Source organism: Schistocerca gregaria, chromosome 8, assembly GCF_023897955.1.
Source record: "Schistocerca gregaria isolate iqSchGreg1 chromosome 8, iqSchGreg1.2, whole genome shotgun sequence".
Lineage (NCBI taxonomy): Eukaryota > Metazoa > Arthropoda > Insecta > Orthoptera > Acrididae > Schistocerca > Schistocerca gregaria.
Window position 1 is genome coordinate 400,046,084 of NC_064927.1, and position 22,394 is coordinate 400,068,477.

A 22,394-nucleotide genomic window follows, 5' to 3' on the forward strand; every position below is an offset into this window, starting at 1 on the left:
ATAGTACGTAAAGAAATATGAATGTTTTAGTTGGACCAATTGTTTCGCTTTGTGATAGATGGTGCTATAATAGTCGCAAACATATGGCTCACAGTTTTGGACGAACAGTTGGTAACAGGTAGGTTTTTTAAATTAAAATACAGAACGTAGGTATGTTTGAACATTTTATTACGGTTATTTCAATGCGATACATGTACCTTTGTGAACTTATCATTTCTGATGGCTCAAATGCCTCTCAGCACTATGGGACTTAACTTCTGAGGTCATCAGTCCCCTATAACTTACAACTACTTAAACCTAACTAACCTAAGGACGTCTCACACATCCATGCCCGAGGCAGGATTCAAACCTGCGACTGTAGCGGTCGCTTTGTTCCAGACTGTAGTGCCTGGAACCGCTCGGCCACCCTGGCTGGCATCATTTCTGCGAACGCATGCTGTTACAGCCTGATTACCTGTAAATACCACATTAATGCAATAAATGCTCAAATAGATGTCCGTCAACCTCAATGCATTTGGCAATACGTGTAACGACTTTCCTCTCAACAGCTAGTAGTTCGCCTTCCGTAATGTTCTCACATGCATTGACAATGCGCTGACGCATGTTGTCAAGCGTTGTCGATGGATCACGATAGCAAATATCCTTCAACTTTCCCCACAGAAAGAAATCCGGGGACGTCAGATCCTGAGAACGTGCTGGCCATGGTATGGTGCTTCGGCGACCAATCCACCTGTCATGTAATATGCTATTCAATACCGCTTCAACCGCACGCGAGCTATGTGCCGGACATCCATCATGTTGGAAGTACATCGCCATTCTGTCATATAGTGAAACATCTTGTAGTAACAGCGGTAGAAGATTACGTAGGAAATCAGCATACATTGCACCATTTAGATTACCATCGATAAAATGGGGCCAATTATCCTTCCTCCCATAATGCCACACCATACATTAATCCGCCAAGGTCGCTGACGTTCCACTTGTCGCAGCCATCGTGGATTTTACGTTGCCCAATAGTGCATTTTATGCTGGTTTACGTTACCGCTGTTGGTGAATGTCGCTTCGTCGCTAAATGGAACGCGTGCAAAAAATCTGTCATCATCCCGTAATTTCTCTTGTGCCCAGTGGCATAACTGAATACGACGTTCAAAGTCGTCGCCATGCAATTCCTGGTGCATAGCAATATGGTACTGGTGCAATCGATGTTGATGTAGCATTCTCAACACCGACGTTTTTGAGATTCCCGATTCTCGCACCGTTTGTCTGCTACTGATGTGCGGATTAGCCGGGACAGCAGCTAAAACTCCTACTTAGGCATCATCATTTGTTGCAGGTCGTGGTTGACGTTTCACATGTGGCTGAACACTTCCTGTTTCCAGCGAACAGTCCGGACACTTGGATGATGTCGTCCAGGATATCGAGCAGCATACATAGCACACGCCCGTTGGGCATTTTGATCACAATAGCCGTACATCAACACGATTTCGACCTTTACCGCAATTGGTAAACTATCCATTTTAACACGGGTAATGTATCACGAAGCAAATACCGTCCGCACTGGCGTAATGTTACGTGATACCACGTACTTATACGTTTATGACTATTACAGTGCCATCTATCACAAAACAAAAAATGTGGTGCAACTAAAACATTCATATTTCTTTGCGTACTACACGAATTTGTAATAAAAATGGGGGTTCCTATTTTTAAAAAAACGCAGCTGATATCCGTGTGAGCTATGGCAGCGTCATCAAGCGGGCCAACCATAGCGCCATCTGGTTTCCCCCTTCAAGCTAGACGAGTTTCGTTCTTTGTAGTTTTTTCGTTTGATGCTTATTTCGTGACATATTTGGCCCAGTGACTTTCAATGGACCACCCTGTATATGCGTACTACTTATATTCGAAATTGTTAAGTCCATATGGTGAAAGAAGAGCCCTGATTTTTAAAGTGTGCTTGGTACATTTGCTTCGTGCGGCTTTTTCGCACCTCTTCCTACTCACGCAACTTCTTAGACAACTATGTACCTCACGCACCACAAGCAGATTTTTGTGCTGTCAGATGAGCAGAAAACAAAAGCTATATGTAGTAGATTCTATCAGAGAGCAAAAAAGTTTTGCTGAACTTGTGACTCGATGAGAAATTTTTGACAGTAACTGCTTGGACTGTATGTCTGACATTTTTCTCACCTGTGAGTTAATACAGCGTGGATGGAGAGTTTCTCCCTTTTGTTTTTTATTAACAGCTACCAATCATCGATGCTCTGTGGAAACAATAACACTTTATATCAACAGATATGCTGGCTGTATGAACTTAATGCTAATCTGTAAAACTTGATAAATCAACATTCCCACAGTTGTTTGTCAGTTGCTGGCAAGTGCTGTTATGATGGTGTACTTCTTCTATGCATATCATTTTCATAAATTTAACACGCCTGTACTTTTTAAATTAATGGAAACTTTTCATTTATTATTTTCTACATATGAAAGAACAGAAAAATAATTAATGCTACCTCTAAATTTTAATTAGGGAGATAAAAAAGACAATTTTATAAAAGTGAAATTGTCTTCAATTTGATGATTTTACTCAGCGCTTATTTAAGTTAACTTTCATCTTCGTCTGTATGCTACTCTGTGGTTATTTGTGTTTTTCGACTTTTTTCTAGGTGTCATCGAACGATGCGGCCTCAACGTGAACGTGTTCGTTACCAGATCCACCGGCTCCACGCCAGTGGAATGTCTAACACCAAAATTGCTCAAACATTGGGTGTCGATCCTAAAACTGTTGGACTTTGGATTAATTGAGGTGATAGTAATGTTAGTGGAAGAAACAGATTTGGAAGGCCAACAAAACTACCACCAAAGACCCTGAACAAAATGAGATGTATGTTAAAGGATAAGATTGGCTTCAGAACTTGTGCATTTGAAAAAGTCTGAATTTATCAAATGATTACCAACAAATACAGAAGGCAGTCGGTAGGACGACTGTAAAAGTCTTTATTAATAGAGAGTCTCGGGGAAAATATGAACATGGGTACCCAAAAAAACCAAGTCAAGCAAACAAAAATATTGTTGATCGTCAGGCATTCTGCGAAAGAATAATTTCAGAATTTTTCTGCGACGCCAACTCTGAAGAACAGGTGAAAAGTATGCACACTTTGTTTACAGACGAATCTGCTGTTGAGCTTTATCCAAAGCCCAACAAATAAAATGCCTGTATCTGGACAAATGAACCAGAGAAAATATTCCCAGTCCACAGATAAAAGCGGGGACTGGAAGATAACGGCCGCTGGCGGTTGGCGTCATCTCCGACAATGGAAAAACTGAACTGGATACGGTTGATGCAAAAAGAACAGTCAGTAGTGATTATTATCGGGAAAGGATTGTTCCTTTCTCGCCTCAGGCACTCCAGAATGATCTTTTCCCAAATACAGACACTTGTTCTTATACAAGACGGAGCAACAGCTCTTATGGCTAAACAAACGACGGTACTTCTGAAGAGACATTCCCTGTTGGTTTGGATGACTGGCCTCGTAAGACCCCGCGCCTAAACCTTACAGATTACAGAATGCAACCTTCGAAGAGCCTCGTCCATGCAATATAGACCAACTTAATGCAAGCGTTCAGGAGAAACGGAACACAGTCACCTCTGAAGAGACGGCGGTCCTCACGAAGAGTTTCGGCAGACGAGTTTAAAAATGTTTTCATAGACAGGGATGCCTTAAAAATACTGGAAAAGTGAGAAGATAGCTGTCCAAAGATGAATTCAAACGCAGGAATGTGTTTTTGTAGATACAATTTTGTGTAATAAATACGGGGGTAATCCCAAAAACAAGGTGTCCTACTTTTTTTATAAGTACATAGACTTGTTTATATCTACAATGGTCTTCATCAGTTTACAGCTTGAACGTTTAGCTATTTTTCGACATAATCACCATTTCTGTCGATGCATTTTTGTAGACGCTGTGGCAGTTTTTGTATGCCCGTCTCATACCAGCTCGCCGCCATGCTGAATAAGGATCCCGCCACTGGCGTGATTGTTGCTTGGTCTCAGGTGTAAAGTGGTATGCCCAGGTTTCGTCACTCGTGACATTTGAGTCCAGAAATTTGTCCAGCTCGGGTGCAAGGTGGCGAAGAAATGCGCCGGGAAGCATCAATTCGTTGCCGCATGTGGTCCTCAGTTAGCATGCGTAGCATCCATCTTGCGCACACCTTCCGGTATTTCCGTTAAAATTCTGTGAGCAGTGCTTGGGGAAACCTCAGGAGGCAACGTACAGACATCATCCAGGGTGATCCGCCAGTCTTCACGCATGCTTTGCTCAACCTTCAACACTGTATCCTCAGAAATTGACGGTCTCCCGCTCATTTGTTCGTCGGGAATTTCGGTCCGATCAGCTGCAAATTCTGTATAGCACATACGAACATTTTTGACATCCATAAACGACTCACCGTACACTTCCGTCAATTGGCGATGGATTTCAATCGACGCAGTGCCCTTTGCGTTCAAAAATCGAATAACTGAGCACAGTTCGCACTTGGCGGTAACATCCAACGGGAGCTCCATTCTCAACGACTGCTAAGCCAAGACAGCGCTTCAGCACGGCGTGCGCATGTTTACACACAGCGCGTGAAGCACTCTTCATAACAGTGTGACCAACTGCCAGTGTTCTGTACTTATAAAAAAAAAAAAAAAAAACAGGAGACCTTACTTTTGGGATTACCTTCGTATATTCTAAAAAATCTTAGGGAGAAACTTTCTACCCGCCATGTAGTACACATGATAGTCGGTTATCACACTTTATGAATAGTGTCTCTAATTAGAACGCCAACTTGGTCATTCTTGTGAATTTAATATCTACACTTAAATCCCTCATTCTCTGGTTCGAATCTGAATGATTCTTCCGTTTCTTGCCACTAAAACAACGGAAGTTTCGTCTATCAGGATTCTAATTATAAATTGAGAGGTGCAGACGAACCAGAAGTTTGTTCCACATTAACAGAAATATTTTAAACAAATCGTGTATGGCCGTGGATTTTAAGCTATTTCCCTCGTCAATGTAAACGAACAGCAGAGCAGTTACTTGTCTCCGCTTCGTAGACAAAAATGCGCGGCTAGACAAAATGTGCGGACACAAATCAGTGTTTCCATAAAATAATGCCCCAGTTATAAATTTGAACAGTGTCAACTGCAAGCTTTATAGAGTATTCGTTCAAGGTCAAATGTCAAATCAAAGCAAAGCTCAAACAATTTTAGCTAAGCGCTTGCCTGAGTACAGCTTTGTTGCTTTCCCACTTGGCGCACTACGTACTTTAAATGGCGACTCTTGAGCTTATAGCGTTCTTTGTTCATCGGTTAGCCATGCTTGAATTTTTAATTTCAGTTCAATGTGCGTTTAGTTTAAAGTTTATGATCTCCCATGGGGCAGACAGCGTATGAAAGCATCTTCAGTTCATAGTGATAAGATGTCTATTTAGAAAGCAAGTCTTGAACTTTAGCTGCTTAAGAATACTGTGTGTAAGGTTTGAAGAAAACGTTTACACATGCGTCCATATCAGTTATAGGTTGCCAGATGACTGTGGTATGCGTTAAAACTTTGCAAATGAGGTATTGCAGCGGGAAGATGATTTTCTTAATAGTGAGCTTTCGAATGTTCAGCCTAGTTATGGTTCCATTTTCTGCATGATATTTCGAGGACCAATTCGCAGCTGATGAAGAAGATGGCTGGGTTGGTGTTCGAAATATTGTTCAGAAAATAGAAACAACAACTCGTCTGAACACCGCTATTAATCAGTCACGCCGAGAAAACCTGCGAGCTCAGAAAATTTTCTTGATCACGTGTGTTTAGTTATGAGACAACTATACATCTAAGTGGATGGTAAATTGTTCATATCTGGGGGCCAGAATATCCTCAGGGACCTGGTCGCTATTAAAGAGAGTCCCCAGAATTAAACGTTTCTGCAGTCTGCCCCGACATCAACTGTGCGCTTTTTTTTCTCTGCAGCTGCAGAAACAGGGGTCCCTTATGTGGACATGTTGCAAGATTTGCACTTTCCTCAATTGCAAGGTGTACCTGACAATTTTATTTTGGCAACAAGCTGGAGCCTCTCGCCATTTGCATCTCTTTGTATGAGAGTAGTTGAATGTTGAAATCTCCTCTCGCCATTTGCATCTCTTTTTTGTGAGAGTAGTCGAACGTTGAAATCTCCTCTCGCCATTTGTATCTCCTTGTATGAGAGTAGTCGAACGTTGAAATCTCTGACCGTTGGATTGGTCGTAATGTTCAATACGATATTGCCCTTTCCTTCTGGCATCCACGTTCACCTGACTTCATTTCATGCGACTTTTTCATTTGGGGATTTGTAAAAGATTGTTTTTATGCTTCGCCACCACCTCATGATTTGCCATAGTTGATACACAGAACTGAAGAAGTTACAATCACTTCAGACTTCTTAACCCTAGAGGGGGAAGAATTGGATTTTGGATGGAATGTGTGCTGTACAACTAAAGGTCCACATATTAAACATTTGTAAGTATAATAAAATTAGCTTACCTTCAGTTGGACGTATTAATCGTTGTAAACAGTCTGAATTAAACTTTTATAATACAACATTGAAACTGGAACATTTTTCTGGGAACTTCGCAGATTTTACGTGAGACACAGACAGATGACATAGAAAGGGAAGAAGCATCGAATTTTATAGAAATACAGATAGATTTTCAAACGCGCTGATGAAGGTAGACTAATTTGAGGAACAGGAGATAACTGGAGATAACGGAGAGAATGGTTTTGAAATACGGGAAAGAAGCATACTGGAAAAAATATGCACTAAAATAATAGAATGAAGTCAGTAAAATAAATACTAAACATTTACTGTACGATAAGTAGAAAACAAATCGTCGTAACTTCAACAATACTGTATTTGTACAAGTTAAAAACTTATTTTCGGTGTTACGCATGTTTCTTTGATTTAGTCGTGGAAGCCTTTGCAGCTGCCGTGTTTGGCCCACTGACGCCGAGCAGCCTGAACAGAGTTCTGAGCACGACCACGAGAATCCATAGCGCCAGTGCAGCGGCGGCTGCCACAGCACCGATGACATCTAGCAGCCACAGCTGGTACCACGCCAGGTCGAGCGATGCCGACCTCATATGCGGCGCACCCTTGTGGCGCACCACGTACTCCGTCCAGTACATCACCTCCTCAAGGGGCTTGCGGGGCCTGTCATGGAACAGCCGTGACAGCTCCTGGGCTCTCTTCTTGTATCTAAGGACAAATTAATCATACATATTTGGTGACATTTACTTGAAGTTTCCAATTCACATAAAACATCCCTCTACATTCTCGGGTTTCAAGCTGCAACAAGTGGTTTACTGCCCACGAGCATTCGGCAAAGATCTCCTCTGCCATTATCAAGCGAATGACTGTCGTGTGTTTTTTTTTGTGTTTTTTGTTATTTAACACCTTAAATAAGGTGGGCTGGCAGCACCACAGTACACTGCTCTTCAGCCACAAGTTTTACAAAAGAAAAACAATGGAGACACAGAATATACAGAACAAAGTTGGGGACAAAAAACACGAAGCCGTCCACACGTGAAGACGACAAAAGTAACTGTTGTCACTACACACGGACACTGATGATGGAGACGACATGTGAACGATGGAGCGTGGATGGCGGAAAACACTGAGGCACGAACACTACGGCACACACACGAAAACGATGGCGATGATCTCCAGCGCGCGAATGTCCACTTAACGTGTGCGAGTCCAGGGACCTGCCAAGAGGGGAAGAAGGTGGTAGGGGAGAGAGAGGGGAGAGCAGAGATGCCAATGGGATGGGAGATGGGAGGAGGAAGGAAGGTACGGGGGGTAGGGGAGCCTGGGGAAGGAGGGAGGAGGAAGAGAGGATGGAGGGAAAGGAGAGAAGGGAGAGAGGGTGCCCTGAGGAAAAAACACAGGAAGGGGGAGGGGAGGACAAAGTTGATAGGAGGGGTAGATGGAGGGCAGGAGGGCATCATCATGGAGGGGGAGCTGGCGGAAGCCACCTTGGGAGAGGTTAAGGAGAGTGGAGAGATGAAGAGCAGGTGGGACGTGGAAATACAGGCACGGCAGCGGGCGGGGGTGGGAGAGGATGGGAGAGACAAGTGGGTGAGGAGGATCGAGTTTACGGGAGGTGTAGAGGATTGTCGTGTGGTTGTCATTGCCGTGCTTATATAGCCGCGCCGTCGCTCGTGACGTCACTGGTGCTCGGTCCCGCACCATAAATGGTAATGTTTTCGCTGCATGACTGCCGGGCCCACTTCAACTCCCTCAACACCGGATCCCACGCTGTTCTCAGCTGCAATCCACCGACTCTATTGAAGGTGTTCCCAGAATTTCTAATCTCTATGGCCTCGTTTACCACACTATCCCGTAGTCATTTGTCTGTTTAATAATAGTCGTCTCATCAAATGCAACTCAGTGTTCGTTTTCCAGAGCATGTTCTGTTACAGCTGACTTTTCGGAATAGCACAGACGGTAACACCTTTCGTGTTCTATGCGGCTCTGTTCAATAGTGCGAACAGTCTGGCCACACAGAACTGCCCACATCCACACAGTATCTTGTAAATTCCTGGTGTTCTGAAGCCTACATAGTCTTTTACAGATTCCATTAGTTGCCAGAACTATGTCGGAGGCCTCAAGATTGTGTCTATTTTATGCCTCCTCAGGAGCCGACTAATCTTCCCTGTTGTCGAACCACAAAACGGTAAAAATGCAACCTGTTTGATGTCTTCTTCAGAGGTCTTCTTCCTCTGGGGCTTGGATTACACTGCTTCTGAGATCTTTTGTTGTTGTAACCGCCGGTCGGTGTGGCCGAGCGGTTCTAGGCGCCACAGTCTGGAATCGCGCGACCGCTACGGTCGCAGGTTCGAATCCTGCCTCTGGCATGGATGTGTGTGATGTCCTTAGGTTAGTTAAGTTTAAGTAGTTCTAAGTTCTAGGGGACTGATGACCTCTGATGTTAAGTCCCATAGTGCTCAGAGCCATTGGAACCATTTTTTGTTGTTGTAACCGTTTTCCTTGAAAACTTTGACTAAGTGGCTCAATTCTCTCGGCAAGTTTTCAGCATCCGAGGCGGTTTCAGCTCGATGTACTAAGGTCCTCAGAACTGACTGTTTCTGTGCTGGGTGATGGAAGCTAGTGGCGTGCAGATACCGATCCGTGTGGGTGGGCTTGCGGTAAATGCTATGACCTAGAGACCTATTGGGTTTAGGGCAGACAAGCACGTCCAAGAACGCCAGGGAACCCTCCTGCTCTACTTCCATTGTGAAGTTGATGTGGTCATGGATGCTGTTGAGGTGCTCCAGGAACTTTTCTAACTTTTCCTGTCCATGTGGCCAAATGACGAAGGTATCATCGACGTAGGGATAAAAACAGCTCGGCTTTGTAGGAGCCGTGTCCAAGACGATGCCTTCGAAATGTTGCGTAAAGAGGTTGGCTACTACAGGAGCCAATAGACTTCCCATCGCCACGCGGTTGGTTAAAATATTCTCCATCATGTAAGATATATGATGACGTCACAGTGTGCTTAAATAAATCCACAATGGTGTCGTCAAAGAGCTGGGACAGCAAGTCAATAGAGTCTGTGATGGCGACACACGTAAGTAAAGAAACCACACCGAAGCTAACCATAATATTCCCTTCAGCAAGTCGCAGACCTTTAATCCGATTGCTGAAGTCCGGCGTATTCTTTATATGGTGTCCACAGTATCCAACGTGCTTAGAGAGGAGGCTGGGCAGATGTTTAGCAAGTTTATAGGTCGGTACTCACTATCGGCCTCAACGGTGTGTCCTCCTTATGTCCTTATGTCCTTGTGGACAGTAAACCACTTGATGTGGCTTGAAACCCGAGAGTGTTTTATTAACGGATATCGCCGCGAAAGCATGCATTCGTGCATCTCTCTACAGTTACTTTTCGTTGACACGGAAAATCCAACCTGTTTACATGATAGTATCAAAAAAAGCAAGGACGTAATTTTGCCTGTTCCTGAAGGAACTGCATCAGGACCATTTGTTTAAAATAATAATAATAAAAATAATAGTTCCGTGTAGCTCAAATGCCTGGTGCAAGTGTTTCCAACAGGCGCCATTTTGGCAGCTTGTGTGTCCCTAACCTACCGCAGTTATCCATTGAAGACAGGCAACCTACAGTTTAATAAGGAATCCGAACCGTGTGTTGTATCTGGCAGCTCCTGACATCTTTGAGAGATGAAGGCTAGGTTGGACCAGAGACTGAATAATCCGTGGTCCGTCTGGGATTCGATCCTGCAATCCCTCGGTTTCCAGGCACGAAGCTTACCACTAAAAGTTTTGATGAGTGAGTCTGCGACTTAAAACATATGTGACTAGGGCTGCACTCTAAGAAAGCTATAGTTCGGTCTTTTTGGTACAGTACATAGATGATGTAGTAAATGGTAGGTGCAAAATGGCTCTGAGCACTATGGGACTTAACATCTGAGGTCATCAGTCCCCTAGAACTTAGAACTACTTAAACCTAAATAACCTAAGGACACCATACACATCCATGGCCGAGGCAGGAGTCGAACCTGCGACCGTAGCGGTCGCACGGTTCCAGACTTAGCGCCTGGAACCTCTTGGTCATCCTGGCCGTCAATATTCTACATGCTGTCTCATTGTCAAGTCTGGTAGTTTTATTTTGATCCTCGCCTTGGTGATTGTCAGGACAGGTTCCAGTCCAATAAATGGTGTCTTCGTCCCTTTCCTGGCCAACCTATCGGCTTGCTCATTACCACTAATCCCTGAGTGACCAGGGACCCACAATATGTTTACCCTATCGCTTTCCCCGAGCGCCACAAGGACTTTGTGGCAGTTTGCCACGATCTTTGATCTTGTTGCAGAGGCTGCCAGTGCTTTCAGGGCTGCCTGGCTGTCTGAATAAATGAAAATTCTACGATATCTGTAGCACCTCCGCAAATTCTCCTCCACGCACAGTCTGATAGCAGATATTTCTGCTTGAAACACAGTGATCATCTTCTCTAGAGACATTATGCTCTCCAGCCTCGGCTGCACCCTGTATATCCTGGGCCCAACACCTTGGTGTGTTTCCGAATCGTCAGTGAACCAGACTATGTCCCCAGTACGGGGTCGGAATTTGTTCTCCCATAGCTCTCTACTTCCAACTACTACAATGAAAGACTTTTTTGAAGCAGCTGGGAGTTATTATGTACTCGGCAGGAATTTTCCCAATCATACTTATGTCTACCTCACTTAGTAATTTAGTGTGAGCTCCTGGATACCCCAGTGAATTACAATTTTTGCCAGTCTTTAACCTGTGTCCACCATCTGGTGCCTCCATCTTTACCCACAGGTGAAATGGAAGGATGTCCAGCATGGTTTCCATCCCAGCAGTGGTGTGCTGCTAATTACACCTGCAAAGCCTAAGCAGGCCAATCTCTGCACCTTATCAAACTCCTTAGCAGCTATCTGCTGCATGGAGGTATACTTCAGTGGAGTTCTGTTTCTTTGAAATTTCAATAACCGTTCACTTTGTTGACATGCACTAGATACGATAGCATGTCTTCCTTATTTCCGCAGTGCATACGTTTATGAACTAGTAAAGAACATGTAGGTAAGTTTTTTGCTAACGTGAGCATTAAAAATTTTGTACAAACGAGTTGAAAGCTGAAAATGTAACGAATGAGAAGAAGTACCAGTAAGCAAACAAGCATTGGTTTCGGAGTTTCAGCTTGATTTGTTATCGATACAAATACAGTAAAAGTGGACTTTAATGGGTTACAAAAGCATGTTTTTCACATCACTTTCTTCTCTTCTTGGTTATTCGAAATGTATCAACAAAAAGCAAGTTGCATTAACGAGGTCAAATGAGTCATATTATTAGAGCAAATACGTATTTAAGAATAGAAAAACGTTAGCAATTGCCTTCCGGATACTTATGTTATTTATGTAAGCACTGTAATTTTTAATAAGTAAAACAGTTGTTGCGCGCACACGACAAACATAATGAACCAGGGCCAATCGTAAACAGTAGTCTGCTAATGTTTTGGACTATCTGAAATGGCGGCAGGCTATATCCACTCGCCGGCCGAAGTGGCCGTGCGGTTCTAGGGGCTGCAGTTCGGAACCGCGTGACCGCTACGGTCGCAGGTTCGAATCCTGCTTCGGGCGTGGATGTGTGTGATGTCCTTAGGTTAGTTAGGTTTAACTAGTTCTAAATTACAGGGGACTAATGACCTCAGCAGTTGAGTCCCATAGTGCTCAGAGCCATTTGAACCATTTTATATCCACTCTGTCTTCAAAACAACGTACAGCGTAAGTATATCATGGAGGTAAAAAGAGAACAATGTTGTCATAGTGCCCTATCCCTTGTTCTTCTTACCTTCATGAAGTCTATAATGCCATCTCCCTTATTTTTTTACCTCCGTGGACGAAAGCTGCTTGTGTAACTTCTCTGTGAACAGCAAAGATGCAAAGCAGGCAACTGGAGCAGTCCGCTATTACACATCGCGGAAGCTGAATTCAAAAAGCTTTACATTTAAAAAATGGTGTAACGTTATTCATTTATTCGTGTTAATGGTTGCAGCACGGTTCTACATGATTGCTAGGTTAGTGTCATTCTGGTTAGAGATAAAAACGGATATTTCCATTGACCAGAGGTCGCTCTGTACCGAGTAGGGTGTAAACATAAGATTGAGGGACGTTCAATTTAGACGTTGACTGGAAGTCAGTCACCATGAATCGAGGATATGGTAAAACAATCGTGTGGTTCCATAGGAGCACTTACGTGAAGAAATTAATTATAAAAATTAGTTTGCATATCAGTTATTTGGAGTTGGCCGATTCTACTCTCATGCTCATAAATTAAGGATAACGTTGATACATGGTGAAACAACGCTCTGGTGGTCGGTTTGCGAGTTTAAATCATCTCGGGGTATGACCATGCGGCGCATTTGACCTGCGGTCGTCGCACGGTGGCGCTGGCAGCAGTCCACATACGCAGAGATGTGTTGGTGCATGTCAGAATACGGTGCAGGGAGTAAGTGTGCAGACGTTTTCAGACGTGCTAATGGTGAGTGTTGAAAATGGCTCGAAGAACACATATTGATGACGTTATGAGGGGCAGAATACTAGGGCAACTGGAGGCTGGTCAAACACAGCAGGTCTTAACATGGGCCCTCCTTGTGCCACAAAGGGTGATCTGAAGATTATAGCAACAAATTCAGCTGACAGGAAACGTGTCCAGGTGCTACAGTACGGGACGTCCACAGAGTACAACACCACAGGAAGACCGATAGCTCACCATCAGTGCCCGCAGACGGCCACTAAGTATTGCAGGTAGCCTTGCTTGAGACCTTACCGCAGCCACTGGAACAGTTGTCTCCAACACCCAGTCTACAGACGACTGAACAGACATGTTTTATTCACCTGGAGACCTGCAAGGTGCATTCCACTGACCCCTGGTCACAGGAGAGCCCGTAAAGTCTCGTCATGGTCATTGAAACAGTGGTTCCAGTTTATGTTCTTAGGCGAGTCCAGGTATAGTCTGAACGGTGATTCTCGCCGGGTTTTCATCTGGCGTGAATCAGGAACCAGATACCAACCTCATAATGTCCTTGGAAGGGACCTGCATGGAGGCCGTGGTTTGATAGTGTGGTGTGGGGCTATGATTGGTGCCCGTACATCCCTGCATGCCTTTGACAGAGGAACTGTAATAGGTCACGTGTATCGGGCCGAGATTTTGCACCGCCTTTTCGGGGGTGCAGTGGATACCACCTTCCTCCTGATGGGTGATAACGCACGGCCCCACCGAGCTGCCAACGTGGAGGAGTACCTTGAAACAGAAGATATCAGGCGGATGGAGTGGCCTGCCTGTTCTCCAGACCTGAACTCCATCGAGCACGTCTGGGATGCTCTCGGTCGATGTATCGCTGCACATTTTCAAACCCCTAGGACACTTCAGGAGCTCCGACAGGCACTGGTGCAAGAATGGAAGGCTATGCCCCAGCAGCTGCTGGACCACCTGATCCAGACTATGTGAACCCGTTGTGCGGCGTGTGTACATGTGCATGGTGATCGTATCCCATACTGATGTTGCTGTATATGCGCAGGAAGTAGTGGCGTTTTTGTAGCACATGTGTTTCTGGACGGTTTTCTCAACTTATCATCAATACCGTGGACTTACAGATCTGTATCGTGTGTGTTACCTGTGTGGCTATGCTATTAGCGCCAGTTTTGTTTAGCGCCACGTTGTGTGGCACAACATTCTGCAATTATCCTTAATTTATGAGTATGAGTGTATTACCGCTTCCAGACGACTGTCCCGTCGAGAACACTCACGTAGGGAGAGCTGTTTCAGTTTCTCGTTTGTTGTGTTAAGACAACTCACTGTGCTTAACTTCCTGTGGTGTACGAGTTCAGCGGCCTAGAGATCGAAGAACGACTAATTGTGCTGAATTTGGTGTGAACATGTGAGATCGAAAGATAGAATTTGGTAAATAGGCCCTAGTTATGTTACTTTGGAGCATTTGGTTTTGTGACACAGCGTTATTTGCCCAATATCAAACAAGATCTGCACTCTTTGGTTGAGTAATACTGCATCCAAATGAACCATTAGCCTGTATGACGAATAGTGTTAGTACTCACTCATAGAATATCTGTGGCAAGTGCCCATATCGACGTAGTAGCTCGAGGAGAATATTGTAGACGCCAATGCTTGAAGATGCTCAGAGTTGATTAATCTAGTTTAACTTCGGGATTCAAAGTGGCGCTGCCAAATAAACGCTTTTTATATTTTTTTACGTGGTTTATAGACGAGCTGAATGATAGGTTTGGAAAAAAATGGGTACTCGTACAGAGCTGAGTAATTCCGTTATTTCAAATAAAGAACTTCTAATGTGGGTCGTTAAAAAAATTTAGCTTACCCATTCTCTCCAAGTAAAAAAAAGCTTTTCAGTAAAACCGTTTCAAAGGTATGAATTAAAATAAAAGGAGAAAAAGGAAACAAGAAAAAGAAAGAAATAGAAAACCATAATTGTTCTGAATACTTTAGCGTCAGTGATATGTGTTTGACAGGCGCGAGTTATCTAACTTATAGCTAAAATCCTTAAAGAGAAGTAGCCAACTTAGAAGTCAAAGTACATACAATACATACGGCACGCGGCTGTTCTTCAGTTTGCGTTCAAGACGCCCAGCATGACTGTCCATGAAGGGTCGCGTGCTACTGGTAAAGGTCTTGGTGAGATCGGCGACTGTGCGCCAATATCCCTGCAAAAGTACCAGATACCCAAGAGTATGGGGAAAAAAGACACAGTAGCCCGATTTCTGCTAAGGGTCTGGAGAAAATGATTAAAAAATCGAAAAGACGTGTTCTTTTGAAGCGCAGTGTGGCAGAGGGAGGAAAGCAGTTGATCCGACGTCGTCGAAGATGTAGCCACATTATTGAAAAGAGGTTGAGCGGTGATGCGCAAACATGCAGTGCACGGGGAATTGCCGGAACCTTGGACATGGCTGTGAACACGATGCATTAAGTCCAATGAAACATCGTACATTGCTACCGATATAAAATCACCTATGTTCGGGAGTTGCTTTCTGCTAACCTGCCAGCAAGACAAACGTTCGCTCTGGAATTTCTTGCAAGCATGGAAGTCGACAATGAATGCCCATGGTACATTCTGTGGACAGACGAAGCCCATTTTCATCTTCAAGGACATGTCAATACGCAACTTGCAGTCCATGAGCAACGGAAAGTCCGTACGGACATCAACCGCTACCATTTTATTCTGCAAAAACGATTGTAGGAAATCATTCAACACCCAAGACCGCATAAATTATTTCTTTTTTGAAGACAACCGACTTCAAAAGACTTATCTGTTATCTTCTGGTCTTCAAAATTTTAGTTTTAAAACATGCCCGTTTCACGCTGGACCTCAAACACAATATGTGAAGTGGATAAAAATCAGCACATTATACACTATTAAAACAGACTGCCCTTCAGGACTCTCAAAATGAAAAAAATTCTGCAAAGTGAGTTGTGACGTGCGGGTTGACGGTGTCGTTTATCGTAGGGCCGCTTTTTCGAGGAAATGAATCCTGTGGGTTCTGTTAGCTGTACCATCACTGGTGAACGCTATGAGAATCTTTTGTGTGCTAACGTTATTCTAACCTTTCAGCAGCGTGGATGTGTGGGTGGGATAATTTTTATGCAAGAGGACGCTCCTCCGCGCATTTCACAGGCAGTGAAGCGCCTTCTGCAGAGGCATGTCGGAAATTCTAGAATTATCAGCCGTCATCTGCCATCCAGATCAACTGATCTTAATCCGTGTGACTTCTGGCTCTGGGGTTATCTGAATTTTGTTGTGTACAGTGCTCCAATTACCAGATACGCCAGTATCACGGCATTTGGAAATCGATGTCATTTTGATTTTTATGGGGTGTTTGGGCTCATGAGAAGTAAAAACCGATTTTTCCCATCTGATGTGGTACGACCTTGCACTGATGGATGGGCTTAACTATCAAAGCCACAACTGTTGATTGCCGGACTTGTGCAGTTATCCCGTTGAACAGTATTGTTTGTATAACATGTAACTCAGACCATAATCGTCGTATTGTGATTCATCTGTCATATGTAGCCGGCCACAGTTATGTTAATACGCTGTCAGCGCCATCTATTGGTTAAATTTTTGTTAATTTTTGTTGTTTCCGTGACATTTCACCCCGCGTCAGTAACATTCTGTTCAAATCTGACGTCACTCTGAGAAGTGGCTCTCTTTCTATTGCATCTTGAAAGTGGAACTTTAATTAGGGACATCCTATACTTTCTAATACTCTTTAAAATGAAAAGAGTCCGAGTTAAACGTGACTGATTACTTTTCATCGCAGTAACACGAAAAAACGGTAGCAGCATGCTTATAAATATACACTCCTGGAAATTGAAATAAGAACACCGTGAATTCATTGTCCCAGGAAGGGGAAACTTTATTGACACATTCCTGGGGTCAGATACATCACACGATCACACTGACAGAACCACAGGCACATAGACACAGGCAACAGAGCATGCACAATGTCGGCACTAGTACAGCGTATATCCACCTTTCGCAGCAATGCAGGCTGCTATTCTCCCATGGAGACGATCGTAGAGATGCTGGATGTAGTCCTGTGGAACGGCTTGACATGCCATTTCCACCTGGCGCCTAAGTTGGACCAGCGTTCGTGCTGGACGTGCAGACCGCGTAAGACGACGCTTCATCCAGTCCCAAACATGCTCAATGGGGGACAGATCCGGAGATCTTGCTGGCCAGGGTAGTTGACTTACACCTTCTAGAGCACGTTGGGTGGCACGGGATACATGCGGACGTGCATTGTCCTGTTGGAACAGCAAGTTCCCTTGCCGGTCTAGGAATGGTAGAACGATGGGTTTGATGACGGTTTGGATGTACCGTGCACTATTCAGTGTCCCCTCGACGATCACCAGAGGTGTACGGCCAGTGTAGGAGATCGCTCCCCACACCATGATGCCGGGTGTTGGCCCTGTGTGCCTCGGTCGTATGCAGTCCTGATTGTGGCGCTCACCTGCACGGCGCCAAACACGCATACGACCATCATTGGCACCAAGGCAGAAGCGACTGTCATCGCTGAAGACGACACGTCTCCAGTCGTCCCTCAATTCACGCCTGTCGCGACACCACTGGAGGCGGGCTGCACAATGTTGGGTCGTGAGCGGAAGACGGCCTAACGGTGTGCGGGACCGTAGCCCAGCTTCATGGAGACGGTTGCGAATGGTCCTCGCCGATACCCCAGGAGCAACAGTGTCCCTAATTTGCTGGGAAGTGGCGATGCGGTCCCCTACGGCACTGCGTAGGATCCTACGGTCTTGGTGTGTATCCGTGCGTCGTTGCGGTCCGGTCCCAGGTCGACGGGCACGTGCACCTTCCGCCGACCACTGGCGACAACATCGATGTACTGTGGAGACCTCACGCCCCAGGTGTTGAGCAATCCGGCGGTACGTTCACCCGGCCTCCCGCATGCCCACTATACGCCCTCGCTCAAAGTCCGTCAACTGCACATACGGTTCACGTCCACGCTGTCGCGGCATGCTACCAGTGTTAAAGACTGCGATGAAGCTCCGTATGCCACGGCAAACTGGCTGACACTGACGGCGGCGGTGCACAAATGCTGCGCAGCTAGTGCCATTCGACGGCCAACACTGCGGTTCCTGGTGTGTCCGCTGTGCCGTGCGTGTGATCATTGCTTGTACAGCCCTCTCGCAGTGTCCGGAGCAAGTATGGTGGGTCTGACACACCGGTGTCAATCTGTTCTTTTTTCCATTTCCAGGAGTGTATTTAGTCATCTATGTGTTTGATTGTATCCGATATATACTATTCACGAAGAAATTGGTCAAATATTTACTGCGTTTTACAAAGCACAGAGACATTAGGCTACTGGCCTACTTTTGTTTCTATTGCTTTGATGTATGTTTAGTTGATTTGTTTATGTATTTAATTATGTGTGTTACAGCTTGTTTATGGTCCAGTCGTAGGAATATTTATTTAATTTCACATTATTTAAATGTAAAGCCTGTATTTCGTATGTGTTTCAACATACTTGTGAGTGTGCGTTGGCTTGGAGACATGGAGGGAGTGCTGTAGCCAATCACAGCACTCTTTACTACGGTAGGCGAGTACCGAAGTCAATGGAGAGACTGTATGGAAGTGGAGGAGAAGCATCGGGCCGCAGAGGACATGGGGGAGTGCTAGACAGGAAGGCGCGAGGACGGTCGCAGTAAATATTTGGAGAGTGTTGAGCAGTTAGCACGTGGTCGCGGGAGATAGAATAGCTCGCAGTGCCGACTGGTACACTTGTGAGATTCCCGTGGCTTCTACAGTGAAGACGTAGTACGCATATAGAAGTGAATATCTCGCGAGCTATATTGTTGCTCATAACTACACTACTGTCCATTAAAATTGCTACACCACGGTGCAACATACGCGAAATTTAACCGACAGGAATAATATGCTGTGATATGCAAATGATTAGCTTTTCAGAGCATTCACACAAGGTTGCCGCCGGTGACGACACCTACAACGTGCTGACATGAGGAAAATTCCCAACCGATTTTTCATATACAAACAGCAGTTGACCGGCGTTGCCTGGAGAGGCTTTGTTGTGATGCCTCGTGTAAGGAGGAGAAATGCGTACAATCACGTTTCCGACTTTGATAAAGGTCGGATTGCAGCCTATCGCGATTGCGGTTTATCGTATCGCGACATTGCTGCTCGCGTTGGTCGAGATCAAATGATTGTTAGCAGAATATGGAGTTGGTGGGTTCACGAGGGTAATACGGAACGCCGTGCTGGATCCCAACGGCCTTGTATCACTAGCAGTCGAGATGACAGGCATCTTATCGGCATAGCTGTAACGGATGGTGCAGCCACGTCTCGATCCCTGAGTCAACATATGGGGACGTTTGCAAGACAACAAATGGCTCTGAGCACTATGGGACTGATCTTCTGAGGTCATCAGTCCCCTAGAACTTAGAACTAGTTAAACCTAACTAACCTAAGGATATCACACACATCCATGCCCGAGGCAGGATTCGAACCTGCGACCGTAGCGGTCGCGCGGTTCCAGACTGTAGCGCCTAGAACCGCTCGGCTACATCGGCCGGGGCGAGACAACAAACATCTGCACGGAAAGTTCGACGACATTTGCAGCAGCATGGACTATCAGCTCGGAGACCATGGCTTCGCTTACCCTTGACGCAGCATCACAGACAGGACCGCTTGCGGTGGTGTACTCAACGACGAACCAGGGTGCACGCATGGCAAATCGTCATTTTTTCGGATGAATCCAGGTTCTGTTTACAGCATCATGATGATCGCATCCCTGTTGGAAGTCTGTATTCGTCATCGCCATAATGGCGTATCATCCGGCGTGATGGTATGGGGTGCCATTGGTTACACGTCTAGGTCACCTCTTGTTCTTATTGACGACACTTTGAACAGTGGACGTTACATTTCAGATGTGTTACGACCCGTGGCTCTACCCTTCATTCGATCCCTGCGAAACACTACATTTCAGCAGGATAATGCACGACCGTATGTTGCAGGTCCTGTACGGGCGTTTCTGGATACAGAAAATGTTCGACTGCTGCCCTGGCCGTCACATTCTCCAGATCTCTCACCAAGTGAAAACGTCTGGTCAATGGTGGCCGAGCAACTGGCTCGTCACAATACGCCAATCACTACTATTGATGAACTGTGGTATCGTGTTGAAGCTGCATGGGCAGCTGTACCTGTACACGCCATCCAAGCTCTGTTTGACTCAATTCCCAGGCGTATCAAGGCCGTTATTGCGGCCAGAGGTGGTTGTTCTGGGTACTGATTTCTCAGGATCTGTGTACAGAAATTGCGTGAAAATGTAATCACATGGCAGTTCTAGTAAAATATATTAGTACAATGAATACCCATTTATCATCTGAAATTCTTCTTGGTGTAGCAATTTTAATGTCCAGTACTGTAATTACGTGCAGTAGGAATCTATTGTTTCCCTGTTATTCAACTTATATTGTATTTAACTGCTGGACCATCAACACTAGTAAGTGTTTTGCAGTAATAAATAGCATTCTTAAAGGTACTTCTGCTATTGCACTCATCATTTAAAGTCGTTAAATTAGTACCTGCAGAATTTATTTAACTACAATCTTTCATTTATAAACTTCTATGTTACATTCAAAATTCGCAATTGCCGAGTGATAGGAACATTCGACCATACGATTCATGTCTATATTCATATTTATAGTGTAGACTCAGCAGTATTTGGCTTGTAAATCGGCAACTACGTATCCCAGACCCTAGATAACGAAACCAGCCAAAACTTTTAATATTTCAACTCTGAGACTCAGGGTAAGTAGTGAGGGCCACTATTCATTTTTTTTGGAAAGCCCGGAATTGGGGGCTCGTCCGGGATTTGTGTCCTGAAAAGTGGTAATTCCTTTGCTCTCTGTAACTCAGCATACTATGCGAAGTGTAAAAACCTTTGCAAAACCAGTAGAGATTTCTGTAGAGTGAACCTCTCACAAAATACAGTGTGAGATCGGTTTCTTTTTCCGCAAGTAGGTGCCTTTCTCCAAACCTATCAACATTTCTACCATTACCATTATCTCCAGCCCTTTTCATCGCCTGTTCAGATCGCCATCCCCGGATTTGATATGTGGCGAACGTCACTTTCCCGACAGGTTATTACGCGACTGCACTTCGCGCGAATTTCCCCCGTCAAATCTGCGTTCTTTAATTAGTTCCCGTTCACTGAAGTTATCACTTCCGTTCGTTCTCCGACCATTCTGCTCATTCCAGCTACTATTTCCCTGAGAATTCCCTCGATTTATCTCACGATTATAATTTTGATGATGCTTATTTGGATTCCCGTTTTGATAACTACCATCCAGTTTGCTCCGATGTTTGAAATTCAAAGCCCACTCTAATTTTCTACAAATTCTAGAAATTCGTCCACGACATCACGTCGACTATGGACAAGATCCCACTGCAGATTTCCGGATAATCGCCTTTTCAACATGGTGATTTCCGTTAAAACTCCCAACGGATGTTTCTTATGCATAAGCTTGCCAAGTTCGCGTTTGCAAAAATCTCTCAATGTCCAATTACCGTACCTGTTACTCGGCCCGTTTAAAAATTCATTTTAGACCCGTGTCTGTTTTGCCTTGCTCCAAAATTTATTCAAAACACACTTTTAGAACTCTTCACACTATTCACATGAACTACATTTAACATTTGTGCAAGGCTGTCTTCCTCCAAATGCCGTTTAACGTATTTTATTCGACATGCCATGAACAAAAGCCTTCCTGCAGGCAGCCAAGAAATGTACAGGGTGATATCTTACGTCATCTGTGTAACATTTCAAGGATCCGGTATTTGCCCAAGGGATGTTTATAACCGGCATGGGCTGTTGGGAGGCTAACGAATTTAAATCACTTTTTATCTCTAGAATGAGATTTTCACTCTGCAGCGGAGTGTGCACTGATATGAAACTTCCTGGCAGATTAAAACTGTGTGCCGGACCGAGACTCGAACTCGGGACCTTTGCCTTGCGCGGGCATCTGCTCTACCAACTGAGCTACCCAAGTACGACTCACGCCCCGTCCTCACAGCTTTACTTCCGCCTGTACCTCGCCTCCTACCTTCCAAACTTTACAGAAGCTCTCCTGCGGAACTTGCTGAACTAGCACTCCTGAAAGAAAGGATATTGCGGAGACATGGCTTTGCCACAGACTGGGAGATGTTTACAGAATGAGATTTTCACTCTGCAGCGGAGTGTGCGCTGATATGAAACTTCCTGGCAGAGTAAAACTGTGTGCCAGGAAGTTT

General features: G+C 44.8%; 1 protein-coding gene across 2 annotated transcripts in view; it reads right to left on the reverse strand.

Annotated features, from left to right (window-relative positions):
• Positions 1-6,852: 6,852 nt before the first annotated feature.
• Positions 6,853-22,394, reverse strand: part of LOC126285309 (UDP-glycosyltransferase UGT5-like) — a 116,169-nt gene continuing 100,627 nt past the window's right edge. For both annotated transcript variants that reach the window (XM_049984605.1, XM_049984606.1), the window contains exon 6: positions 6,853-7,260. In XM_049984605.1, the coding sequence (XP_049840562.1) occupies positions 6,948-7,260 (313 nt within the window). In that variant the 3' untranslated portion in view covers positions 6,853-6,947. The remainder of the gene's footprint in view (positions 7,261-22,394) is intronic.